General features: G+C 36.5%; 1 protein-coding gene across 10 annotated transcripts in view; it reads left to right on the top strand.

The window, feature by feature from the left end:
- CSNK1G3 (casein kinase 1 gamma 3) overlaps positions 1-21,927 on the top strand; it is a 74,189-nt gene that overhangs the window by 5,975 nt on the left and 46,287 nt on the right. For 2 of the 10 annotated variants that reach the window (XM_030470079.1, XM_030470080.1), the window contains exons 2-7: positions 4,422-4,492; positions 5,412-5,508; positions 5,695-5,752; positions 11,372-11,788; positions 14,894-14,934; positions 21,673-21,742. In XM_030470079.1, the coding sequence (XP_030325939.1) occupies positions 11,611-11,788; positions 14,894-14,934; positions 21,673-21,742 (289 nt within the window). In that variant the 5' untranslated portion in view covers positions 4,422-4,492; positions 5,412-5,508; positions 5,695-5,752; positions 11,372-11,610. Of the gene's footprint in view, positions 1-3,298; positions 4,493-5,411; positions 5,509-5,694; positions 5,753-11,371; positions 11,789-14,893; positions 14,935-21,672; positions 21,743-21,927 lie in introns of those variants that run through there. The other 8 variants (XM_030470077.1, XM_030470083.1, XM_030470078.1 and 5 more) reach the window with 7 other exon arrangements.

Genomic DNA, 21,927 nt, shown 5'->3' with positions numbered 1-21,927 from the left:
TGAAAATTTTTACTTGTGTTTGACATTTGCTGCCAGTAGGCTGAGGCATGTCTAAATCTGGAGAGATAACAAGTGATGAAACTAGAATCTACAGGTAACAGTAAACAGGAGGAGAAGTATTTTACTAGCAGGAAGACAGAATGGCCGAAGGACTGAGAAGTAACTGTCTTTGCATTCCAGAAATGCTCTTTTAATGTTTGCTTTTAATTTTCTGACTTTGAGCTCTGTGTAAAATCTGTTCATTGTACGTGGAATTTTTTCTGGGGAAAAAAAAAGTATCTTTGAGGGAAATAAGTTTTTTATTTTTACCTGCAGTTCTCTCTGCTTATGCAAATGTGGAAGTTTTAACCAAGCTTAGATTTTATGCCTCTGAAGATATGTACCTATAAGCTTCATAAAACCCAATTTAGTTAGAGTAGATACTTGTCAACTACCAACAGTGAAGGATGGATGTTATCTGCTCTGGGGGTTTACTAATAGCCTGAGAGCTGTTCAGCTTCCAACTTGTGATACTGGGCAAGCAATAGTACATCTCTCTTCTTTGCTGAGAGAGAAGTGAAGGTAAGTTTTATTGTGGGAAGAAACTAGGGGTTTTGCAAAAAAGAAAGGTCAAGAGGTAACAGTGGGAGGCCTGGGAATTCTGTGGAAACGTGGAAGATATCCAGCAGGCTGAAGTTACTGCAGTGAGGCTGTGTGGGTGTTGAACACTAATCTCTAGAGAGCTAAGCTGTGCTAACGTTGCTTTTGAGGAATGATTTGCTTACTTTTCAATTTCAGTCTCCCTAAGTAGTAAATGAAGAGTTTAACTACAGAGTGCCCTCATCAAGACACATTTTCTCATTTTAGTGCATGGAAATTTTGTTTTGAATTAAACTTGGTGTAAAGTCTAATTTCCATCAGACTCTGGCAAAACTGGTATCAGTAGCATACAGGTTGTTTTGTTCTTGGAACTTTTCATTTACACCAGATGTTTTCATGTTCAGTATTGTTCGGTTTTGTATAAAGCTTTGCTAGACTTTTTTTTCTTTTTAATTTTTTTTTATTCTCCCTCCCCCCACCCCGAGTTTCATAGGAAGTGATTCAGGAGCAGTTGAGAGGGCAAGTAGATTTTGGTAAGTTCAGAATGAGGAAAGGCAGAGGTGCTAAAGCATATTTTCTGTAGTTCTGTGCTGTCAAAGCCTGTGAAATTTCAGTATGTGCCTCTGGAGGTCTGGCCTCATAAAAAGGAATAATATTCAGTGCTGCTGGTAATAGATGGCACTTTCATGGGATCAAATCATGATCTGTCAGGCATGAGTATGTGATATCTTGTTTTCTAGGCTTGTTTTTCAGGAGTGTAGCACAGTAGTTAATGTCTGGTGTGATTGAAGTTGCTAGTTGAAAAATTCCAGAGTTAAAATCATTTAACTTGAATTTGTCACCTCTCTAAATTCTTACAGTAGGATGTGACCGTGTATTTAAAGATAAAGGTGAGAAAGAATTGGTCTCAGTGAATTAAATATACTTTTCATTTTGAAAACTGCTGTTTACAATCATTGTGGAATGCTGGAGCACACAATGTACTTTATCCTGTCTAAATTCTAACCTGAAAACAGAATTAGTGTCTTTTGCAGTTTTAGATTTTTTTATTTTTTTTTTCCTGGTTGTTTTTCTGACATATAGCACTGGAATGCTTCACTATTGTGCTTAATTTTGTCTTCAGACATAGCTATGGTGTTAGATGGAATGTCATGCTGTCCTTGCTTTGTTTTCTAACTTTCAGATGTGTTCAACTTCACAGTTTCTTTGGCTTAGCTTTAAGCTGATCTATACCTTTCAGTTGTTCTGCTATAACAGTTGAGTGCTGATGGTACAATGCTTTATGTAGAAAATTGAAGCATCCATTATGTAGCATTAGCTAGCTCAGCATTAGCTTTCTGTCAGCTGTGTACAGCATAGCCTGTTTCAGTGTGGGGGGTGGTGTTGGAGAAGTGAAAAAAATTACTGGAATGCTGCTTAGTCATCAGTTACCTCCTTTCTCTGCTCTACAGTAATTAAGCTTTAATGCTGTCATTATTAGATTTGTAAAAAGTTATTCCTTGTGTTATACCATGCCTTTCTGAAAACTGACATTCAGCTGTTACTCTGAAGTGATGATTATGTGATCCTGTGGGAAGGGTGCCTGCACAATAATTTTAACCAAGTGCATTTGCTTGCATGTAGTCCTAAATTGAAGTTGGCGGGATTTTATGTTGAAAGCCTATAATGAAATGTGCTTTGTGCATTAGGGCCAAACTTTTCTTCTAGGTCAGTGAGAAAATATGACTGTTTATATATTGAACAGAAAATAGCAGTCTTTAGTTGTTGATATTTAAGTTTACAGAGATGAAGAGATTGCTCCAGGATCTTAGTTGTTAAGTAGTTACTCTAGTCTGTCACTTGGGGAAAAATTGTATTGAGGTGGGGTGATCTGAGTGCTGTACGTGTCTTATGATGTGACAGTATTTTCACAGAACTGGCAGTTGGGTTATGGAGAAGGCTGCGTTACTGTTGGTTAGGTAGTAGTCTTTTGAGTGACAAAATTAAATGTACAGATCAGATGCTAAAGTTTGGATATTGATAGCCCTCGAATTTCTTCATGTGACTTTAAACTTGGTACAAGGGAAAATTACAGTAGCTTGGCTAGAATGGACTTTTTAAACACATTTCAATAAAGATAAGGTGTATTTTGGTTAGTTTTTATATTAAGGGAGAGTTTTTTAAATGTGTTAATAAAGGTTTTCTGTTAGATTTTGTGTAGTAAAGAAGAATTATACGTGGTCATATGTTGTTTGCTGATGAACTTTCTCTAGGGAAATAGCTATATATGTCCAAATTTAAAAGCTCATTCTAAAATCTTGAACTAATTATGGACATTGAAAATAATTTATGGCAGTTGATACTGTAAGAGAGAAATGTAATCTTGGATTTTTTTAGTATATATACAACTTGACAGGAAAACCTGACTTATTAGAAGGCTTGCTTGTGTAAATTTTCATTCATGAATAAATCGTTTGGACTTACCTTTCCAATTAGGCTGCTGCTTTGAGTGATGCTCATTTATGTGTGTGTGTGGACTGAGGCTGTGTGTATGCAGACTTGCATTCAATGCATGAAACTTAATGTTGTATGGGGAGAATTTTTCAAATCTGTAAAAGTGAACAAATAGATTTTTTAAAAAATTGATAATTTTCAGGAATGCTGATAATCTCATTTGCATGCCCAAATTCATAAATTCTGTTGTTCTTTTGCTTTGCAAAACTGTTCTGTTAATCTAGAATGTTAATATTACAGAAGACTTGAGGGGTGAGAAAATCCTGATGATGTATGAAAGTGGTAGGAGCCTGGGTGGTTTTTTGAATGCCTTGTGCTTAAACCAGAGGTGTTTCTTTACCGTCTTTGCTTTTGTTTCATGAATCTTTTCTTTTCCTCCCTTTTCTTGTGCTACTGTATGCTTTTTCTAAAACTAGAGAAAAATGTTAGTATACTGATACTAGCAGTGATATGGGATCTTGTAGTTAATGTCTGATACTTAAGGGAGCAGTTATGATTGCATGTTTCATTTTACTTTATTACGTCTGGACAGTGGAATATTTTATTTAGCACCTTCAATGTTGTCCTAATAGGTTTATTTAAAAGTAAATCTGGAACATGAAAGAGGAATGAAGTAGCTACTAAGTTTTTATTTTAAAGGTGACTTGCACATTTGAATGTGAATGTCAGAATATGTAAGCGTGCACATAATTACAGGGGTGCTGTTGCTGCAGGTGCAGCCTTTTCAGAGATGTATTAATAAGGTGCTTAAATGAGTTAGTATTTTATCCTTTCTTATACTGGGTTCTAGAAAGTCTTTATCACTGCAGAGTAGGGTTCTTATGTGGCATATAATCTGGTAGTGTTAACTGGGACATTTTCAGCTGAGAGCCAGAGAGATGTATACATAGATATCTTTGTTTTCTAAAGATGTCTAAAATGTTACCTAGGTGGTGCTTCTTCCTGTGTGCCAATATTGGAATTTGAATTTTAGCAGCCTGCTGTTTTCTGGCAATAATCTGACTTTGACTGTAAAGGAAACTTTGAAGGGAATGTTCTTACATGAGTGTGGCTGTGCAAGAACTATGAGATACTTGGGTGATGAGAAAAGTAAACAGTGCTTTAAAATTGCCAGCGCAGCTGGGCTTAGATTTTTTTTTTTTTCACCAGTAGATGTGAAAGATTGTGTTTGCGTGGCTGAATGAGTATGATCTTTGGTAATGGTGCAACCTAAAGAACTGGCAGTTGTTACCAGGGTGCTTGAAAAAGGAGAACTTTAATACAAATATGATTAGAAAATTTGATTGAACTTTTGGGGCTTTTTGTAATTACCATGTTTTCTTATAGCTGGTGTTGCACTGCTCTGTTAGGTTTTGAATACTGAATCAAGGAGGAAAAGATTAAGAAGATTTAAAGGAAAATTTCTCCAGTGTCAGTTTAGGTAAGGATTGGTTTGCTTCATGGATTTTCTGTAGCAGCATATGTTTCCTAAATATATGATATGTTCTTTTGGGTGATGTGTGAACTCGGAGCAATAGCAGCGAAGCTGTTGAGTATATGGAGTGTACAATAGGACAGAAGACAGAATAGAACCTGAATAAGTTTTTCTCACCCATTTATTTGCCATGTATATGATGTTACATTGTTTTTCTTAGTGCCTTCAAGCAGTTTTCTTTAGATGTTTAAGCAAATATTCTGTAAGTATAAATCATTCAGAGATCATAATCTATTTGTTAGAGGAAAAAAATACTGAAGTTTTCCTACAGTGAATTCATTTGGAAGAGAGATATTTGCTTAATTTTAATTTCTGTATGTTTAGTTCTGTATGTGTTCTTACAGAGTTTTCACTGTTCTGAGTTCTTCAGAATTATACAAGTGCACAACATGAATTTGCATAAAAAATAGTTTGAGTATTGTGTTGAATTGAAAGATTGTTTTTGGTTACACACCTGTATAGTTCCATTAAAACTCATTCATCATGTGTAGAATTTTATGCAGCAGAGAGAGTGCAAACCAAACATTTCAAACAGGCTGGGTTTTCCAAGTTGGAATCTCCTCATCTATTAAGAAGGCAAGCTTTGTGTGCAAATCATCAATGTGTAAAACCTATTCTGTAAAGTAAAAATGTCCCTTCAAGGAAGTAGTTGTCTGTCTGTCTTCAAATATCACTAAATTTCTTATCAAACATTTAGACAGTCTTAAGGGAATGGTCCCTTTAGTCCTTGCCTTGGCTTTGTTGAAGAAGTGTTTAATCACCTATTGCAATGGAGAACAAACATTACTGAAGTTGTGAGGTCAAGTGTACAAAAGTTTGAAAGTGATAATGCTTGTTGGTTAATTATAGCATGTTCATTTAATAGAGCAGAAAACTGAGCAAATCCTGCTGAGCTGGGAGTAACTACTGTAGTTCCAGAGTTAGCGGTTCAGTCACACCAATGTGTTGGTGAATCCAAGCTGGTAAGTTTTGCCTTTGACTTCTTACATCAAATGTGGTAAAGCCAGTGCTGGCAGAAATAGTTAATTCTATGCGGACCCAACAAATGCAGTTGTCCTCATGTACTTCTTCATTGCAAACTGGGAATTTGTTTTGGGATGGTATTACTATATTCTTGTGGATAAGATTATATTCTGCTTTTCTTCTAGAATGTGAGCATTATGGTGAAGAAAAGATACTGCCATCAACAGTATAACTCTGTCATAGGTAAGTGTAGTGTAAATAAATAAAACCATGAATGCCTTTGGTATTTCTAAGGTAAATACTTCATAAAATGTTGTACAGGAACTGTACAGGAATACAAAGACAATCTTATGTGCTCTTGTAAGCTAAAATGCTAAGTTGTAAATTAAAACTGCTCTGTTAATTGTAAGGTTGTAAATTGGGACTGCTCTGTTGATGAGAGCAAGATATTGGGTTGTAAATTGGGACCACTCTATTGAGAGCAAGATGGGCTGGTGCAGCCTTGGGGTGTGTGTAAAACAAGGGTAGCCTTTGAAGATAAGGGAGGAGTAACCAAGACAGATGGGGCCAGTTCACCCCTCTGTAGTCAACGGGCTGTGAAGATAAGAAAGGAATGACTAAGACAGATGGGGCTGGTTCTTCAAGATAAGGAACAAATCGGAACAAACTGACCTAAAATGCAGACACAGTTGTTAAGTAATTCACAAGAGTCTTTTGCACATGCACAAGCACAGAGGTCAATCAGCGGACACAGTGAGGAAGACTATCAGCAGCCACCAGAGACCCGTCGAGACCACCACTCAGCAAGAAAGTGCATGTGTAGTTAAAATGCACATGCACATTAAAATTAGTTCCAGGAAATCTAGTGAATATATAAAGCATTTCCCGGAAAGGTTGTAAATATGCAGAAGTTCATTGGATATATAGATGCCGCTTGTAGACTCCAGGCATGCTCACCTTTGCAAAGTGATTCGCGTGTGTGCCCAGCGCCGCGATAAAAAATGCCTGCTTTCTAAAACTCCAAATTGCGTCTTAGAGAGTATCTTTGACCGTCTGTTGCAGTAGCACTCTCCTTATTTCAAATCAGCTGCAGGTTATTTTGTTAGGAAGTATTGTAAGAGAACATTTACGTCTTGGAGAAACTTGTGACAGCAATCCTTGTGTGTCTTCTGACATACACTGTATGAAAAATACACTGGGCTTACAGTGTTTGTTTAGCAGGAATGTGATAAAAGGTGCTAAATTCAGTCCATATAAGAAAGCATACCTGTAGTGTAACTGGTATATCCGTTGGTTCAACAGCAAAAGTGGGAAGGGCATCTGTTACCATATAACAGATTTGTCCGTATAATAGATGCATTTTTGGAAACTGATATGTACGTTTTTAACGTATTTGGTTTCATGCAGTGTTGTCTTAAATTTAAGTGAAGCACTCAATAAAGTGTTACTTAAACATTTTGAGATTTTTTTTTTTTAGGAAGGAATTCAGTAATCAGTTTATTTACTACTTACTCTAAAGTATTTTATTGGCTTTTATTAGGGTGTTTTTTCTGCTTTGTGATTTGCTCTCAAAATGACAGTACCATTTACAAAACTGATCTAGTTGGTAAATACTGAAGCTAATGCTCAAGCTTATGTTTATCCCTTGAATGCATTGTAACTTATCTTTCCTATTACTGCATTCTCAGTTTTTAAAGTGACAGCTGGCAAGCAGCTTGTGATGCGTCTGAGTGCAGAGACAAAAGTTCTGGAAGCAGTGGATACTTAAATTGAAAAGTGCGTGGTGGACTATTTCTTCTGGAAGCACTTCCTGCTTTCAAAAAGCAGTTACTCACAGGTTTTGAAACTTTACAAATTTGAAAGACATGAGTGTTGCTTTTGTAAATGCATTGGGTGTCTGCACCCAGGTGCTGGTAAGGGGGCTGCAGTGGCATCTGTGAGGAGAGGCCAGGGCTGTCCTGTGCTGGACGTGCTGCATGGAACAGCTGAGCCCAGCAGTGAAGATGGTGGCATCTGCAGAAAAATGTATTTAAGAAAGGGTAAAAAAGGCTGCACAGCAGCTGTTGGAGAAACAGCTCTGCAGACACCGAGGCCAGTGCAGAAGGAGAGGAAGAGGTGCTCCAGGTGCCAGAGCAGAGGTTCCCCTGCAGCCTGTGGTGCAGACCATGGTGAGGCAGGCTGTGTCCTTGCAGCCCATGGAGTTCCCCGATGGAGCACATATGCACACTGCAGCCCATGGAGGACCCCACACCAGAGCAGGTGGATATATCCTGAAGGAAGCTGCAGCCCATGGAGAGTCCATGCCAGAGAAGGCTCCTAGCAGGAGCTATGGCTCATGGAGAAGAGCCCCCACTGGAGCAGGTTTTCTGGCAGGACTTATGCTCCATGTTGAGGACCCATGCTGGAGCAGTTCTTGAAGGACTGTCTCCTGTGGAGGCACCCCAAGCTGATGCAGGGGAACAGCATGAGGAGGAAGGAGCAGCAGAGAGGCGTGGTTATGGACTGACCACAACCTCCTATTCCCTGTCCCCTCTGCTACTTGAAGAAGGGAATGGGAATAGAGGAGTGGGAAATGAAGGACTGAAGTCAAGCCAGGGAAGAAGAGGTATGGGGGAAAGGTGCTTTCAAACCTTTATCTTTGTTTCTCACTCTCTTACCCTACTTTAATTGCAATAAATCTTACCCAAGTCTAATCTGTTTTGTCTGTGACTGTAATTGGTGAATAATCTTTCTGTCTTGATCTTAACCATGAGCTCTTTCATCTTATTTTCCTCTCTTTTTGAGGAGGGGGAGTACTTTACTGGCTCTCCAGTGAGAAGGGGGAGTGAGAGAGTGTCTGGGTGGGCACCTCACTAAAGATATATATTAAACAAAAGGGGGGGAAGTGCAAAAAGGGATTTCTCATAATTGAGCTCAGTTTTTGAAACTAAAACTTCTCTGCTGTAACTTCAGTTTCAGCATAAAGACTGGAATTAAAAAATACTGGCAATAATTTCTTAGGATTCTGTTCCAAATTGGCTGTTTCAATTAGTACATTAACTTATCAATTGTTTGTTGTATTGTGGAAAAAAGGTATTTGGGTGTGCAGGTAGGATATTTTTAAAATGAAGATTTTAAATGTATTGCAAGTCTTCATCTCTGGCAACTTCATACTGTTAAGGGGTGAGCTTGGTTATGGTTTGGGCTTTCCAAATTTAAGATCTTTCTATGATTATAGATAGGTAAAAAAACTTGTATTGTGCAAATTAATGTCTTACTGGCAAAGCATCAGTGTCTTCTTGACTGCTAGGATTCTTTTGGACAAGCATGCACACAGAGCAGCTAATAATGCTTTGCATAAATACTAAATAATCTGTCCTTGAGTTTCCAGCTTGGCTTCTCTGATACCATTTTGCTGCATAAGCTGAAACAGCATGAGATTGAAAGCTTTTCCGGTGATGATAGACTTTCCTTGGTTTACAACTGCTTTAAGAGATCGCTACTGTCTTAGTGCTGCTGCTGGGTTTCTCGTGTCCTTTGTCCTCATGTTTGCTAGTCCATGCTCCTGATGACTTACTTCTCAGCACCCTCAGAACCCAGCCTGTTACAGCTAAGTTTTCTGCTCAGTGAGCTACATGCTGTGCTCAGGTGATAGTTAAATACAAAGACCAAAAAGGGAAATCTGAAATAAATGAGAAAATGAGGACTGTGTTGAACTTCTGTGATGAAATTATGATGTGTGAGAAGAATACAGTTTTAAACTCATTTGAATGTGTGATATTGTATATGTGTTTACAGGTAAGCTATGGAAAACTTAGAAGCTAAGAATCCTATTAGCTCTGAAATCAGATTTGTATTTCTTCAGGCTTGCCTGCACACCCAGTCCCCTCTGTAGTCCTTGTGCTCTGTTGTGGAACCCATTGGTATGAACTGTTAGAGCCTTTCTAACCTTTCGCTGTTCCAGTGTGTCTTTCAGTGTTTGGTATTATGAAGATTTTGGTATGTGGAAAGTAGTGACAGTTTGGCCTTTTACTGCTCCTGAGGTTACCAAAGCATAGTGTTAGTAACTATCTATGCTTTTTTTACTCTTCGGTGATGACAGTAATATGCTGTGCTTAGGTGCATTGCTTCTATTTGCTGTGAAGCCTGTGTATTGGCACTACAAATTCTAGGGTTGTTTACCTTGTTATTTCTCACTGGGGAGCCTGTAAGATACAGAACATAAGTCTCTTTTCTCTGGTATTTATGCATTCTGATGCATCAAATGTACTCGCCTTCTTTCTAATGGTGCTCTTGAAGTCCTACCTTAACACACTTCATTTCTAGTTTTCCTATTTCTTCCCTAGATTTTGTAGCATAGTGTGAATGAAGAAAATTTGCCTATTGCTTCCCACTGAGTATATTCCTCTAAGGTCAGTGGTTTGAAAAGGGATTTTAGGGTATCTAGTGGTGGTGCTTGAACTGTCAAGATTATGTTGTAGCCAAACACGCTTGTGTTTTTATCTTAAATGCCTCTGTCTATACCATACCAGACCACTCCATTCATTACTCACTGCTGAAATCCTTTCCCTTTGGATTAAGCAAGTCTGCTTGGACTGGAACCTGCATTTATGTTTCTCGATTGTTCTCAGACCAAGTCTTCATTGTGCAGGTGATAGGCTGGTCAGCTGTTGATTTAGTGGTTTTAAAATATTGCCTAGTTATAACCCTGCTGTAAATATCCATGATTCAGAAGATGCCGTTATTTTTGTGGTTGTTCATATTCTTTGTTATCTTTACCAGCTCTTTGATTTTTTTAAAATGTAATAAGCTATGATGGGAGTAATGACTTTATGAGAAATGGGTTTAAGAAATGAAAGGGTCTTCAAATCAAAGTGTTTAAAATATGCTGATGACTAACATAGGCTGCACACACAAATTACATCATTTTTAGAGGATTTTTTTTTTTTTTTACTGCAGTGTATTCCTGACATTGAAGCAAATGTAGCAAAATAATTATGAACAGATATTTAACTTACCCTGAAATTTTACCTATCTAGTAGCCAACTATCGTCTTAATTTTGGAGTTTTAAACTACTGTTGACAAATAGAAAACAATATCTGCTATTGTTATGGACAAGACGAAAATAAAAACTTTCTTGGGATTTCTTGGCATTCTTTGTTGCAGTAGTAAGCTGATACTATGCTTTTGCTGAAATCTGTATTGGAATGAGTGTCAGGCAATGATGCCAAATCATGGAAAAGGGAAGAGGGGAAGCAAATTTATGACATAATTAAATGGTACAAGGGAGAATAAGTAAATATATTTTATTTTCAGACTGTAGGAGTTACTGAAAGAACTGAAATGTCCTTGTCATGAGTTCATAAATTGTGCATCTCGAAAATTATATTTCAGAAAAGATAGTGGAATTGTTTGAAGTTTGAATATCTTTCTATAACTTCAATAACTGTGCAGCTTGAGGATTTCCTTAGATCAACAGATACTGCTTGGAGGAAGTGGGGAACCAAGACATAAAATGCTTTCTTTTGCAGAGCTGGCGTAAGATGTAATGAGTGTCTAAATGTCAATTTTAAGTGTGTTTACTCAGGAAGTAGTTTTGTAGGGTTTGTATTTTATCATAGGGTTTTTGTTTGTTTGTGGATTTTTTTTTTTAATTGTTGCAGTAAGCCTTGAGAATTTTTAGCTCTCTTCAGTTACACTAGTATCCCTTGCTAGAGAGATAGAGGTTAGAATCAGAGACTTTAGCCTTACAGTAGTGTTTTTCATGAAGGATCTGTAAAGCAAATATAATGCGTTACAGCTTAATTGTATGATTAGTTGAAGGGAGGTGTAATTTGTACAAGAATCTTACTGTACTGAATAACTTTGCTTTTCTTTAACAGAATTCCTGTAAAAACTAATAAATATTGCTGGTGGTGTGCATCCTGGAGATACGTTTTTACTACAGATACTATTGAGGTTTTGCGAATGGGATGAACACACTGCTGTTGACTGCTTACTGACACTAATCAGCTGGGCACTTCACTGGTGATGTTTTCATCCTCACGTTGTCCAACTGGAGTTTGCTTATACTGATTTTTAAAAGGAAGAGGAAATCAAGGTGGAGTACCGTAAACTTGACATGGATAATAAAAAGAAAGACAAGGACAAGCCAGATGAAAGAATGGCACGGCCTAGTGGGAGGTCAGGCCACAATCCACGTGGAACTGGTTCTTCAAATTCTGGAGTGTTAATGGTTGGCCCAAACTTCAGAGTTGGTAAAAAAATTGGATGTGGGAATTTTGGAGAACTACGGTTAGGTAAGATTCTTGTTTCTTTATTTCAATTCACATTATTTGAGACCAGTATATGCAGTCCAGGCGTGAAAATGTCTACATGAACGCACCATAGAACTCTTCAAACGGTTTTTAGGCTTCAGATAAGATGAAGTTTGCCTTGCAGATCTTCTGTGGCTTGACCTTAGCCAGAACAAGTTCTATCACTTATTAAGAATCTCTGTAGCGGTAGAATTTCCGGGACTAAAAATCTTCCATAAATGTGTGCTACGCTATTCTAAATTCAATCTTTTTCAAGATACTGGAAATTATTTCATGGTTATTGTATTTTGCTACCTCTCTTGGCTTTCCTGAAGCAATTTGTTTAGGTATGGTTGGGGCTAGGTGTATGTGAAACACATCTTCCTCCTGTAGGTCTCGCTTATAGAACTGTGGTTTTGGAGATCTCATGTAGGAGGTGCTGCAGTGTTTTTAACAGCAGCAAGCACGTGGATTTCTTGGTTTCCTTTCCATCATCAGCAGTATAGTGAGGCTGAAAAGTGAGCTGCTGTTACACAGGGGTTCTGAGAATCCATCTGTAGGGAGAATCTGGGAGATAGGTAATTCAGGCACTTAGTTCCCCGCCGATTTTCAGGCAACTGAAAATCAAATGGCAAAGAAGAGACAGACTGAGAAGGACCTGTGGAATGTTTAAGAATTTGGGCAGCAAAGCTGGAAATTTTATCATTTACTAAAATAGAGACTACATGATGGGTTTGTGCTTTTGGAAGAGTATATATTTAGTTTGGAGGGCTTCAATTTCCATATGATAGTATGATTAGCTGGGGTTTTCAAGATCTGGGATTCTGGATGTGTTAGCAAATGTAATTTGACACTTAATGCCAAGAATTTGTTTTGGTATTCCTGGAAGTCTTGAGTTAATGCACTCCTTCAAGGTTTAAAGAGAGATGGGGTAGAAAGTAGGGTGGTGGGCTATGTAGCTGTTGTATTTCTGTTGATCTGCCTCTGGTAGAACTCATTGTCCTTCAGACAATGTTTCTAATATAGTGCTTGCATAAAATGTAACATGTTTTTAGTATAGTGTTTTCTGGGGGCCTTATGAAGTCTGAGTCAGAATGTAACCAAGTTTAGCTTATTAATACTTGTAGAGGAATGAAAGATAACATTGCTGGAGCTTTGACTGAGGATACTGTATTTAACACAGTCTCAATAAGAGGTACTCTTGTTATTCCTAAACAAGATGGATATATTTTGACCTTTACAGTGTTACGTGCCACTGTGGGTCACAAGTCAAGCTGAAACTGTCTTCAGCTTTCTCTAAACTTTTCTAAACTGGCTTTGAATGATAATTTTTCTTTTAAACCACTCCATGGACTAAATCAACCAGTATAATTAATGTCATATTTACTACTGAAGGCAACTGTAAACTAATGAAGTTAATTTTTTTCTTGTCTGTTATCTTGGTCACAGTGTACAGAGTTGATTATCTATTTCAGATCAATATCATATTAACTCATTTGGTTGCAGCAGATAGAGTGAAATAATCTATTTCATTCTAAATACAGTATTAAAGTAGTTAAGACTTTAAGTATGATAGCACTGAAATAAAATAGGACAAACAAGTAAAAGAAATAGGAGGAAAATAATAGTGTAGTGTACTGTCCTGCATCAGCTACCAGGACAAGTGCAGCCTTTCTTTTTTCTAATGTCTGCTTTATTTGCATATATGGTAGATATTTCAAATATGTACTTGTTATTTGTGGTGTAAGGTGTTTTAAATGTGAGTTTATGAAAGCAGGAGTTAAAATTGGTATTACAGATTCTGATTTAAATTTATTTTTGCATTTACATTACTACAGTAGCAAGTAACTTAAAGTGGGCATCCTTCCTACAAAGATGTACACAAGCACTTTGTTTTATGTACTTCTGCAAACAGGAATATGGTTTGAGCATGTATCTCAGGGTCGAATCTTAAAAACTTAAAGGAGGAATAAAGTTGTTAGAGCGGTGAAGTTATGCTTCAAACAAAGCACACGTTTTGTCAAAAGCATAACTCTAATGACCATAAGAAATAACTAAAGATGTCTGGATTTCCGCTTGAGTCCCTGGATAGGTCTTGGAATTATCCATGCTTTCAGTGGTCAGATTAGGGCATGCTGCCTATAGTGATACTATGTTTATTATTGTAGAGCCTTCAGATAACTTGCTTGTTGTAAAGTTGATCCCTTAACAGACACATGGTTTTAATGCGTTTTTTTCAGCTTTGCAGAAGTACTTCGTAAGTATTACAGCTGAGATCATAGTCTTTGACTATAACTGTCTTCACAGGGAATCTTTTTGTCTTGGTCTGTATCTTTTCCCTGTTTTTTTTAAGAAAACTGAGCTAAACATGGGATTCTCAGGTCTGAATAACAGTACAGAGAAAAGAGAAGGGTTGTCATTAAAAATAATACACACGAAACTAATTTGAAGACTGTAGATAATCAAAAAGTGTTAGAAGTGACATCTTTCTCTTTCCCTGCTATTTGTTAATTCTGCATCTGTAAAGCTTGTTTGATACTTAGTCATTGCATGCAATTTGAAGTAATGCTTTTTGAAGTATGCTTATCCAGTTAGAGAATCACTTTTAAGGCAGAAAATGCATTTTCCAAATATAAGCATTTAACTTGTTAATATCCTTGTCCTGTTTGTCGTAACTCTAAGCTTAGTAAATAACAGAATGGAGGGAAAAAAATAATCTTAGATAGTTCTAACTTTAATTAGTGTCTGGTGTTCCAAAACCCTGTGATAATTTAAAAATAAATGTTAAACAGTTTTCACCAATAGATATGGAAATATCGAATATCACATTCTGCTTAGAGTAGTTTACCAGTTTTCAAGTTTTCTAGTGTATAAAAGTTCTGCAAACTTGATAAAATAGCTGAAATTGCCACTTTTTACACTATTCAAGAATAAAATTCTCTTTGAAGTATGGTATCTGGCTAATAAAGCCACATTTTTTTTAAATCACTACCAGGACACCTAGCATCTTGAATCAATGTTTCAAAGACTTTCTCAAGGTTTAAATGGCATTTTACTTGAAAAGGAAAGCCAATGTCTCACATTTTTGTTTTTGTTCTTTTTTCCAAGGAAAAAATCTATACACAAATGAATATGTGGCGATTAAACTGGTAAGTCAATTTTTTTTTTTTTTTAAGTATTTGGGATAAGAAATTTTCCTTTCATATATAGTGTTTTGATTTCCTTAATTGAAATCCTTAGTAGTCATGTGTGTTTTCAGTTGACTAGATGAAAGCAGTTAGTGATAGAAATTATATGCTTGGCCCACACTGAATAAAACCAGCGTTAATTGTTGTCACTGTTCTCGCAGCTAAGTTTGTATTTGTGAAGTTGATTAACTGCTGCTTCAAGGATAAGCTCAGCAGGCATCTTAGTAGATTTCTTTTCTATGCAACAAGTAGAGAAACACCAAATTTAATGTGAATCTGACATGAGGTGACTACAGAGAAGTTCCAGAAATTCTGCAGAGTGCCTCTTATTTTAACGCCCTTATTCCTGCCCCAAAATATTTTTAATTTGTTATCATTGGAATTGTACATCTGTTTTGGTAGACATGTTTTATTTGCAATGATGTGTAAAATGCTTCCTTCACTTGCAAGCATGGTAAATATGGATACTTTGTTAATATGTCATTGTTCTTTTTCTGAATCTTTCATCCAAATTACTCGGTTTACTTCATGTTTTGCTTCTGGATGCTTTTTAACTTCTTAGTAAATGACTTTTTTTTTTTTGTAACCAATATATTTCAAGATGAAATTCAGTTGTTTACTTTTTATTATTGAATGAATTTAAGGATTCCCGTTAGTTCCTTTTGCTGCAGTAGAACATAAAGTTTTGCATAGCATAGTATGGTGAATTTCTGGTTCCGTAAAGTGAAAGGTAAACTGTGGAAACAGAAATACATGGCTTTAGGTGGGGAATCTATAAAGTGTTACAAACACATACCACAAACTCCTGAAAAATATTTGTGAATGTTTTTCTAAGCAAGTATAGCAATATAAATATTTATTTCAAGAGTAGTTAACAGATTTCAAAGCATTCAAGCTTACAGTTTGAAGGAGAACAGTGGAGGCAGTTTTGAGGACTAATGTGTGTGTGTTACACCAGATTTAAACTAATTTTGGTTTGAAATATCTTGGACTTATTCTATATTTGTGGTAAAACTTGAAAATGGTCTAAGAATTCTTCTAGTTAAAGGCTGTTTACTATAAAGCACCTTCAGGAATAGTTTGCAAGGTAGTGATTTTTATTTAAGCACTAATTATCTCTTGATGTTGAGCAAGAGAACTTTTTAATCTGATCAGTGGGTTTTGGCGGAACCATTTCAGTATGTATGTAACTATTAATAAACTCAGCTACTATTTCAACCACTTTCAACTTTCAAAGATACTGTTCAACTTTTACTTTGTTTCCAAATTACTCAATCTTAGAACTGCGGAAAAAGCTTGATGCATCATTATTCAATAACTTACTTCAAAGGCACTAAAGAACAAGTGTAGTAAAGTATGTCTGTAATTTACTACTAGTGCTTGAACTCGCAATATGTAGTTAATTTTTTGAGTTATCCTCCTACATTAGTGGTATGAAGAGCTGTAGTGTCTTTGCAATAAACAACAGATGGAAGGGATCATAGTGAAAATCAACACTGGAGCTTGCATCATCATCAACGTAAGGTAAAAATACGTTTATTAGCAGGTAGAACTAGTGGGTTCTTTTAATATGGTTCTCCCTCTTTTTTTATTTTTTCCTTATATCTTTTGTCTCTACAAGGTTCAGTCTTTTAAAGGCAGCTGCATCAAATTGTAGGATTTAGTTGAATTTTGGTTTTTTTGCCCCTTTTTTTCTTTCTTTTTCCTATTGGAGACAGTGCCAGGACTTTTTTCTGACAGCTAGGTAGGTTGCACTTGCTTGTGGTGTACAATCCTCTTCCTTTTAAAATGTAATCCTAAGAATTTTTTTTCCCTATCTCTGGGTTTATTCCCTTTGTGCTTTGAGAGCAGTTATTAGGCCTATGTTCCATCTTTATTATTCTAAATGAGTCACTCTTAATCTCCTCTGGCTTGTGACTGTATAGTTCAGGTTTAGCCTTCTTGAATGCAGTTACTTGAATTATGTATGTATTTTAGTTTGAGCAGTTACCCTTGGCATGTATGGCTGTGGTAATATCTCCTCTGCAGTGTCCTATAATTATATTCATCATGGTAGCATTCCATTGCTGACTTACTGTTTTCTTGTCAGCAGCAAGACATTTCCTGTGCCTGATGTTTTGTGTATAAATGCTGGCCATGTACTCCAGTGCAGGAGGATTGTACGGGTTTCTCGTAAGAGCATGAGTTATAATGACTGCATTTATACAGCAGTTTGCAGGAGTGCTTCTGATGTTAAATATAAATAGATTTTATAACTACTCTTTTGACTTAAACATCTTATTGTGTTGAATTACTATTTTCCCTAGGGGCAAAATTACACGTGTGTTCCTATTTATGATGGTTATGGCAACTTCAGGATTTATTGGTTTAAGGAAATAGTTTAAACAGTTTTTTTGCGTGAGGCCTGAGGGTCATACAATGTATGCATTTTAATATATAAAGCTTCTATGTAAATGCATATATTTATTCTGGTAAGATGGCTACAGTTTCAGAATCTTACTCTTAATTTGGCTTCTTTCATTGTGGTCTATTCTGGTTGGGCAGATACTCAAGTTTGAAAGGTTAGAACAGACTTTTTAAAGAACTGGAACGAGACCCTTACGACCTGGACTTTATCAGTTGTGCACTGTCTAGTGGTGTTTCTATGTTTCTGTGGTCTGTTAATATACAAATTGGTTTCTTGTGATCAGGTAATTCTTCAGCAATAAGGATTTGATACACATGAATGATACCTTTCCTCCTCTCCTCTTCATTTATTGTTAAATTTACTTCCTTTATTACATGACCCTCTGCTTCACTTAAACCTCCTATTCCTTATTCAGCTCTTCCCTCTCCCTCATTCTTTTTCCCTTTCCCTTTGACAAATTTCTTCATTGCCCAAACTTATCTCCTCTGCAGGATGCTTAACCACTATCAAAATACCAACTAAAGAAATTTCTGCTTGAGCTGCTTCTGGAAATAGATCTATTTTTGTTTCTGTCTTAATGTGAAAGACATTATGTGAAAAACATAATGTGAAAGCAAGTATGAGGTACTGCTCATTAATCTGTAATCTTTAATTCATTGATTCATTAATTACTCAACTGTTAAAATTTTAAGCCTTAAAATTGTAAGTGGGGGGTGTGTGGAAAGAAGATTGTGGTTGGTTCCAAGGCTGGAATGCTTTCATGGGTTTTTTTGTCTTGTTTTGATTTTTTTTTTTTTTTCATACTTTTTTTGTTTTTACAAAATCATTGCAGTCCATAATGATGCAATTTCAGAACCTCTCTTGAAGGCTGTAGTAAACCCAAATCAAGTGTAACTCTGTTTATTAAACTGATCTTTTCCTGTAACAAGAGCTCTGTCTCTTAAAGATATTTTTCCTGGAAATAGCTTTTGTTTCCTGTTGCTTAAGAAAGTATGAAGTAGAGAGGGAAGATATTCTGAGTTCTTATTGGATTATTAATAACACAAAAAGTAGGTAATAACTATGTGTTTATATTGTCCTTTGGTTGACATCAGAGCTGTTGAAAATTTCTAACCTTATGGTTAGAGCAAGTAAGCTGCCTGTTTTCTCAAAGCCCTTTAGCAGGGAAGTGGCATATCTTGAAAATTGTATAGTAGTTTGTTCCATGTATTGGGCATAAAAATAACTGCAGAAAACCACCACACATTATGAACTTGAAGCAGATTTCACATTTCGGGTGTCTTTACCCTTTTGTTTGAATGCATCCCAGAAAAGAAAAAAGGAGGAAAAACACTGGGTTCAAAAGAACCTTTCTGAGGAACTGAGGAGGTCTTGTTTCTGCTGCTCAAATAACTGGTGCTTAGGAAATCATGTATTAATTCTTCAATGGCAGCAAAACCCTCAGGCCCTCTTTAAGAGAGAGAAATGCTCTTTTGCAGGGACAAGAAGCTATTTTTTTTGATATAGAAACTTTGAAATAATTAGACTTGAATGTAAAAGTCACATAGTGGAGGTTGGGTACAGAACATTGCAGAAATCCTGGAACAGTTCTTTCTGGTTGTTTCAGTAAGAAGACTTGAGGTTTTTTTAAGTAAACAAAATACGTTAATTTATTTTATTATGAGGAAAAGTTGGCTTCAGAATCCTCTGGGATTAACACTATGGTTGAGCAGTTACATGTTCCCAAACTTATTTTTAGATGCTGAAATATTAATAAAAAGGAAAGATCCATTATTTGCCATTGTTCTAATTCTTCAATACGGTTTTTAGACTTATTCATAAAAATGTAGTTATGGTGGTGTACTCTTCAGTCTTACGGTAGAAGATTACATTTAAGTTACCTTTGTCTTAATTTGTCCTTGTCTATCTGTCTTTTCTCATTTATAAATAGTTCACTGCATACTGCAAAGTAGGATGTACAGGAACAAAACAAATTATATGTGAAGAGCTTATTGTGCTTGCCCTCCCACAAGTTGTGTTGAACATAAGGTTGTGTTTCCTTTGTATGTTTGGAGTTACTCAATGGTAAGGAAGATCCCTAAACTGCCTTACAAAAATAAGGTAATTCCAGAAGACTATTAGCCAATAAGTGGACTACAAGTACACATTACCACATTTTTTTCACCATTACTGAAGGGATTAAAAGTATTGTTTCTCTGCTAGACAGGGTTTAACTTCAGTCTTTGGCTGGTCAAGTGCAGTTGTCAAGTAGACTTGTTTAACTGTTTTAGAACATTTGCCTTCTGGAGGCTTATCAGAACTGTTTCCTGCTGATGACTGGAACAGGTATCATTGATTTGAAAATGTGTAGATGTGGATGTCAAAAATTGGAAGCTGCTTTCTTTTGCTAGGACTTTTTAGGGGTTTTTTGTCTATTTACATAGGTTTAATATATACAAGCTGTTCTTCCTCCTTATTATGGGACTGTCTTGTAACATTGAGTGGCAATTAAGTTGTTAATATACTATCAATTGAAGGCATAACTGTATAATTGAACAAAATCAAACTGCCCATAAGCCAGTGTCTTATCTTAGTATATTCAGTAGACATGCGGCAGGCAGTTTTATGGACTAAAATATTTTCTTCTTAACAGGCAGAATTACAAGCTGTATTTAGCGACTGTGTAGAGAGCGGTATACAGACTTGTGTAATACTACTCAAGGCAAACTTGTAATTAAATTTGTGTGGTTTTGTAAAAGGTTAAAATGTCTCAGTAGCATGCTTCATAGTGGATTTATTTATACATATGAAAGCTGAGTACTAAAGGTTGATAGTTACGCTGACTTGATTAGGCCCATGTTTACAGTGAAGTGTTTTGTTAAGGAATATCTGTCTTTAATACCTGATGGTAAATTTCATATGTTCTCATAAACTTCAAGCTTTTGGTGGCTTAGTTAGTCTTGCCTTAGTAATTCAGTTTGTGAAGGATCAACACTTCTGTGTTTTAAAAAGTTCTTGCTTGCTTCTTTGTGAAGAATTCCAGCATAGGATGAATGCACTGGAGCACAAAAAGCATATGTTGCATTTTATTTACTTATTTATTTACGTCGTCTGTCTGTCTGTCTATCTATCTGTCTCTCTTAGAAACTGTTACATTGGCCCCTCTTTACTTCTGGGCCACAACCTTTGGCATCCTGGCAAAATCAAATGCATAAATGTACACTAGCAGGGACTACTTGTACTGCTTGGCTGTAATAGTAGTGCAGTTTGAAACACCTGCATGTTGGAGAGAGATGACTTGGGGAGGAGGAGTAGGTTTCTCATGATTGCATATTGACATATGGTTTCCATGGCCTGGATGTGCCACTGGGAAACAACACAAGGTAATGAACTGTTAGTTTCTAGAGAAGATGGTATAACAAAAAAGATGAGCACCTTACCCAAACTTCTTAATATGCTGTAATGTCCAAATTATCACTGATGCATTGGAAGATGTTACATATTGCAAGAAACCGGGCATATCTTCTAAACGATGATGTAGGAAATTGTTTTAACAATCTTGTGATAAGTATCTTTACTTTGCTAACGGAAATACTCAAGAAGTGAGTGCATTCATTTAGGCTGCTTGTGTGTTCCTGTGCTTGATCTCAGTCACTTTATCCTGTGAGACTGCCACATCAGTATGTAGAACACAGAACTAAGATTTCATTAACTTACCTAAATTATGTGGGGAGAAGAAAGCTTTAAACTAAAAACTTATTCTGGTGCATTTATTAGTGGTTTGGATTTATAGCATAGAATAATGCTACTTAATTTCTGCTAAACTTTTACTCTTTGATGGAAGGATTTGATTTGGTCTCTGCCCCCTCCCCCCCCCAAGATCCTAGGATAAAACTTCTTTTTTATAAAGATTTAGCTATTATGTATAGTAGGTGTATGGAGAGTATTTTCGATCTGTTAAGCTGCATATAAGTCTCACCTTTTGAGAGCTGCATGATACATCACCCACATGATTTGGAGAGATAGATTATTTTTTAGCTATTCCATTGTGGGCCTGTGATTGGGTTTGCATGTTGGACCCCAGTCCTGTGGAGCAATGCAGGATGTAAATGTCCCTATATGCTCTAGTCTTACCTGACTCAGGTTTAGTTTTTTTACTTGCTTAATTTCCAGTCATTTTGGAAGAAACATTCAACCTTTCCGCATGACTTGGAAGCCGTAGGGTTAGTTTGGCTGGTAGGAAGTAAGTGTATTAGTTTTTAGGCTTTGGCAGAGAGGCTTTGTTTTAAATGTTGTTTTTGTTTTTAAATCAGGAGCCAATGAAGTCAAGAGCACCACAGCTACATTTGGAATACAGATTCTACAAGCAGCTAGGATCTGGAGGTAAAAAGCAGTGTCATGCATTTTACTGTGATGTAATCCAGGATTAATTTTTGACAGTTTTCTGATTTAGGGGTATAAGCTTATTTAATAATATCATAGAACAGTTTGGGTTGGAAGGAACCTTAAAGCTCATTTAGTTCCAACCCCCCTGCCATGGGCAGGGACACCTTCCACTAGACCAGGTT

The sequence above is a fragment of the Strigops habroptila genome, chromosome Z (genome assembly GCF_004027225.2).
Source record: "Strigops habroptila isolate Jane chromosome Z, bStrHab1.2.pri, whole genome shotgun sequence".
NCBI classification, from domain to species: domain Eukaryota; kingdom Metazoa; phylum Chordata; class Aves; order Psittaciformes; family Psittacidae; genus Strigops; species Strigops habroptila.
This window is presented reverse-complemented; position numbering and strand designations above follow the sequence as displayed.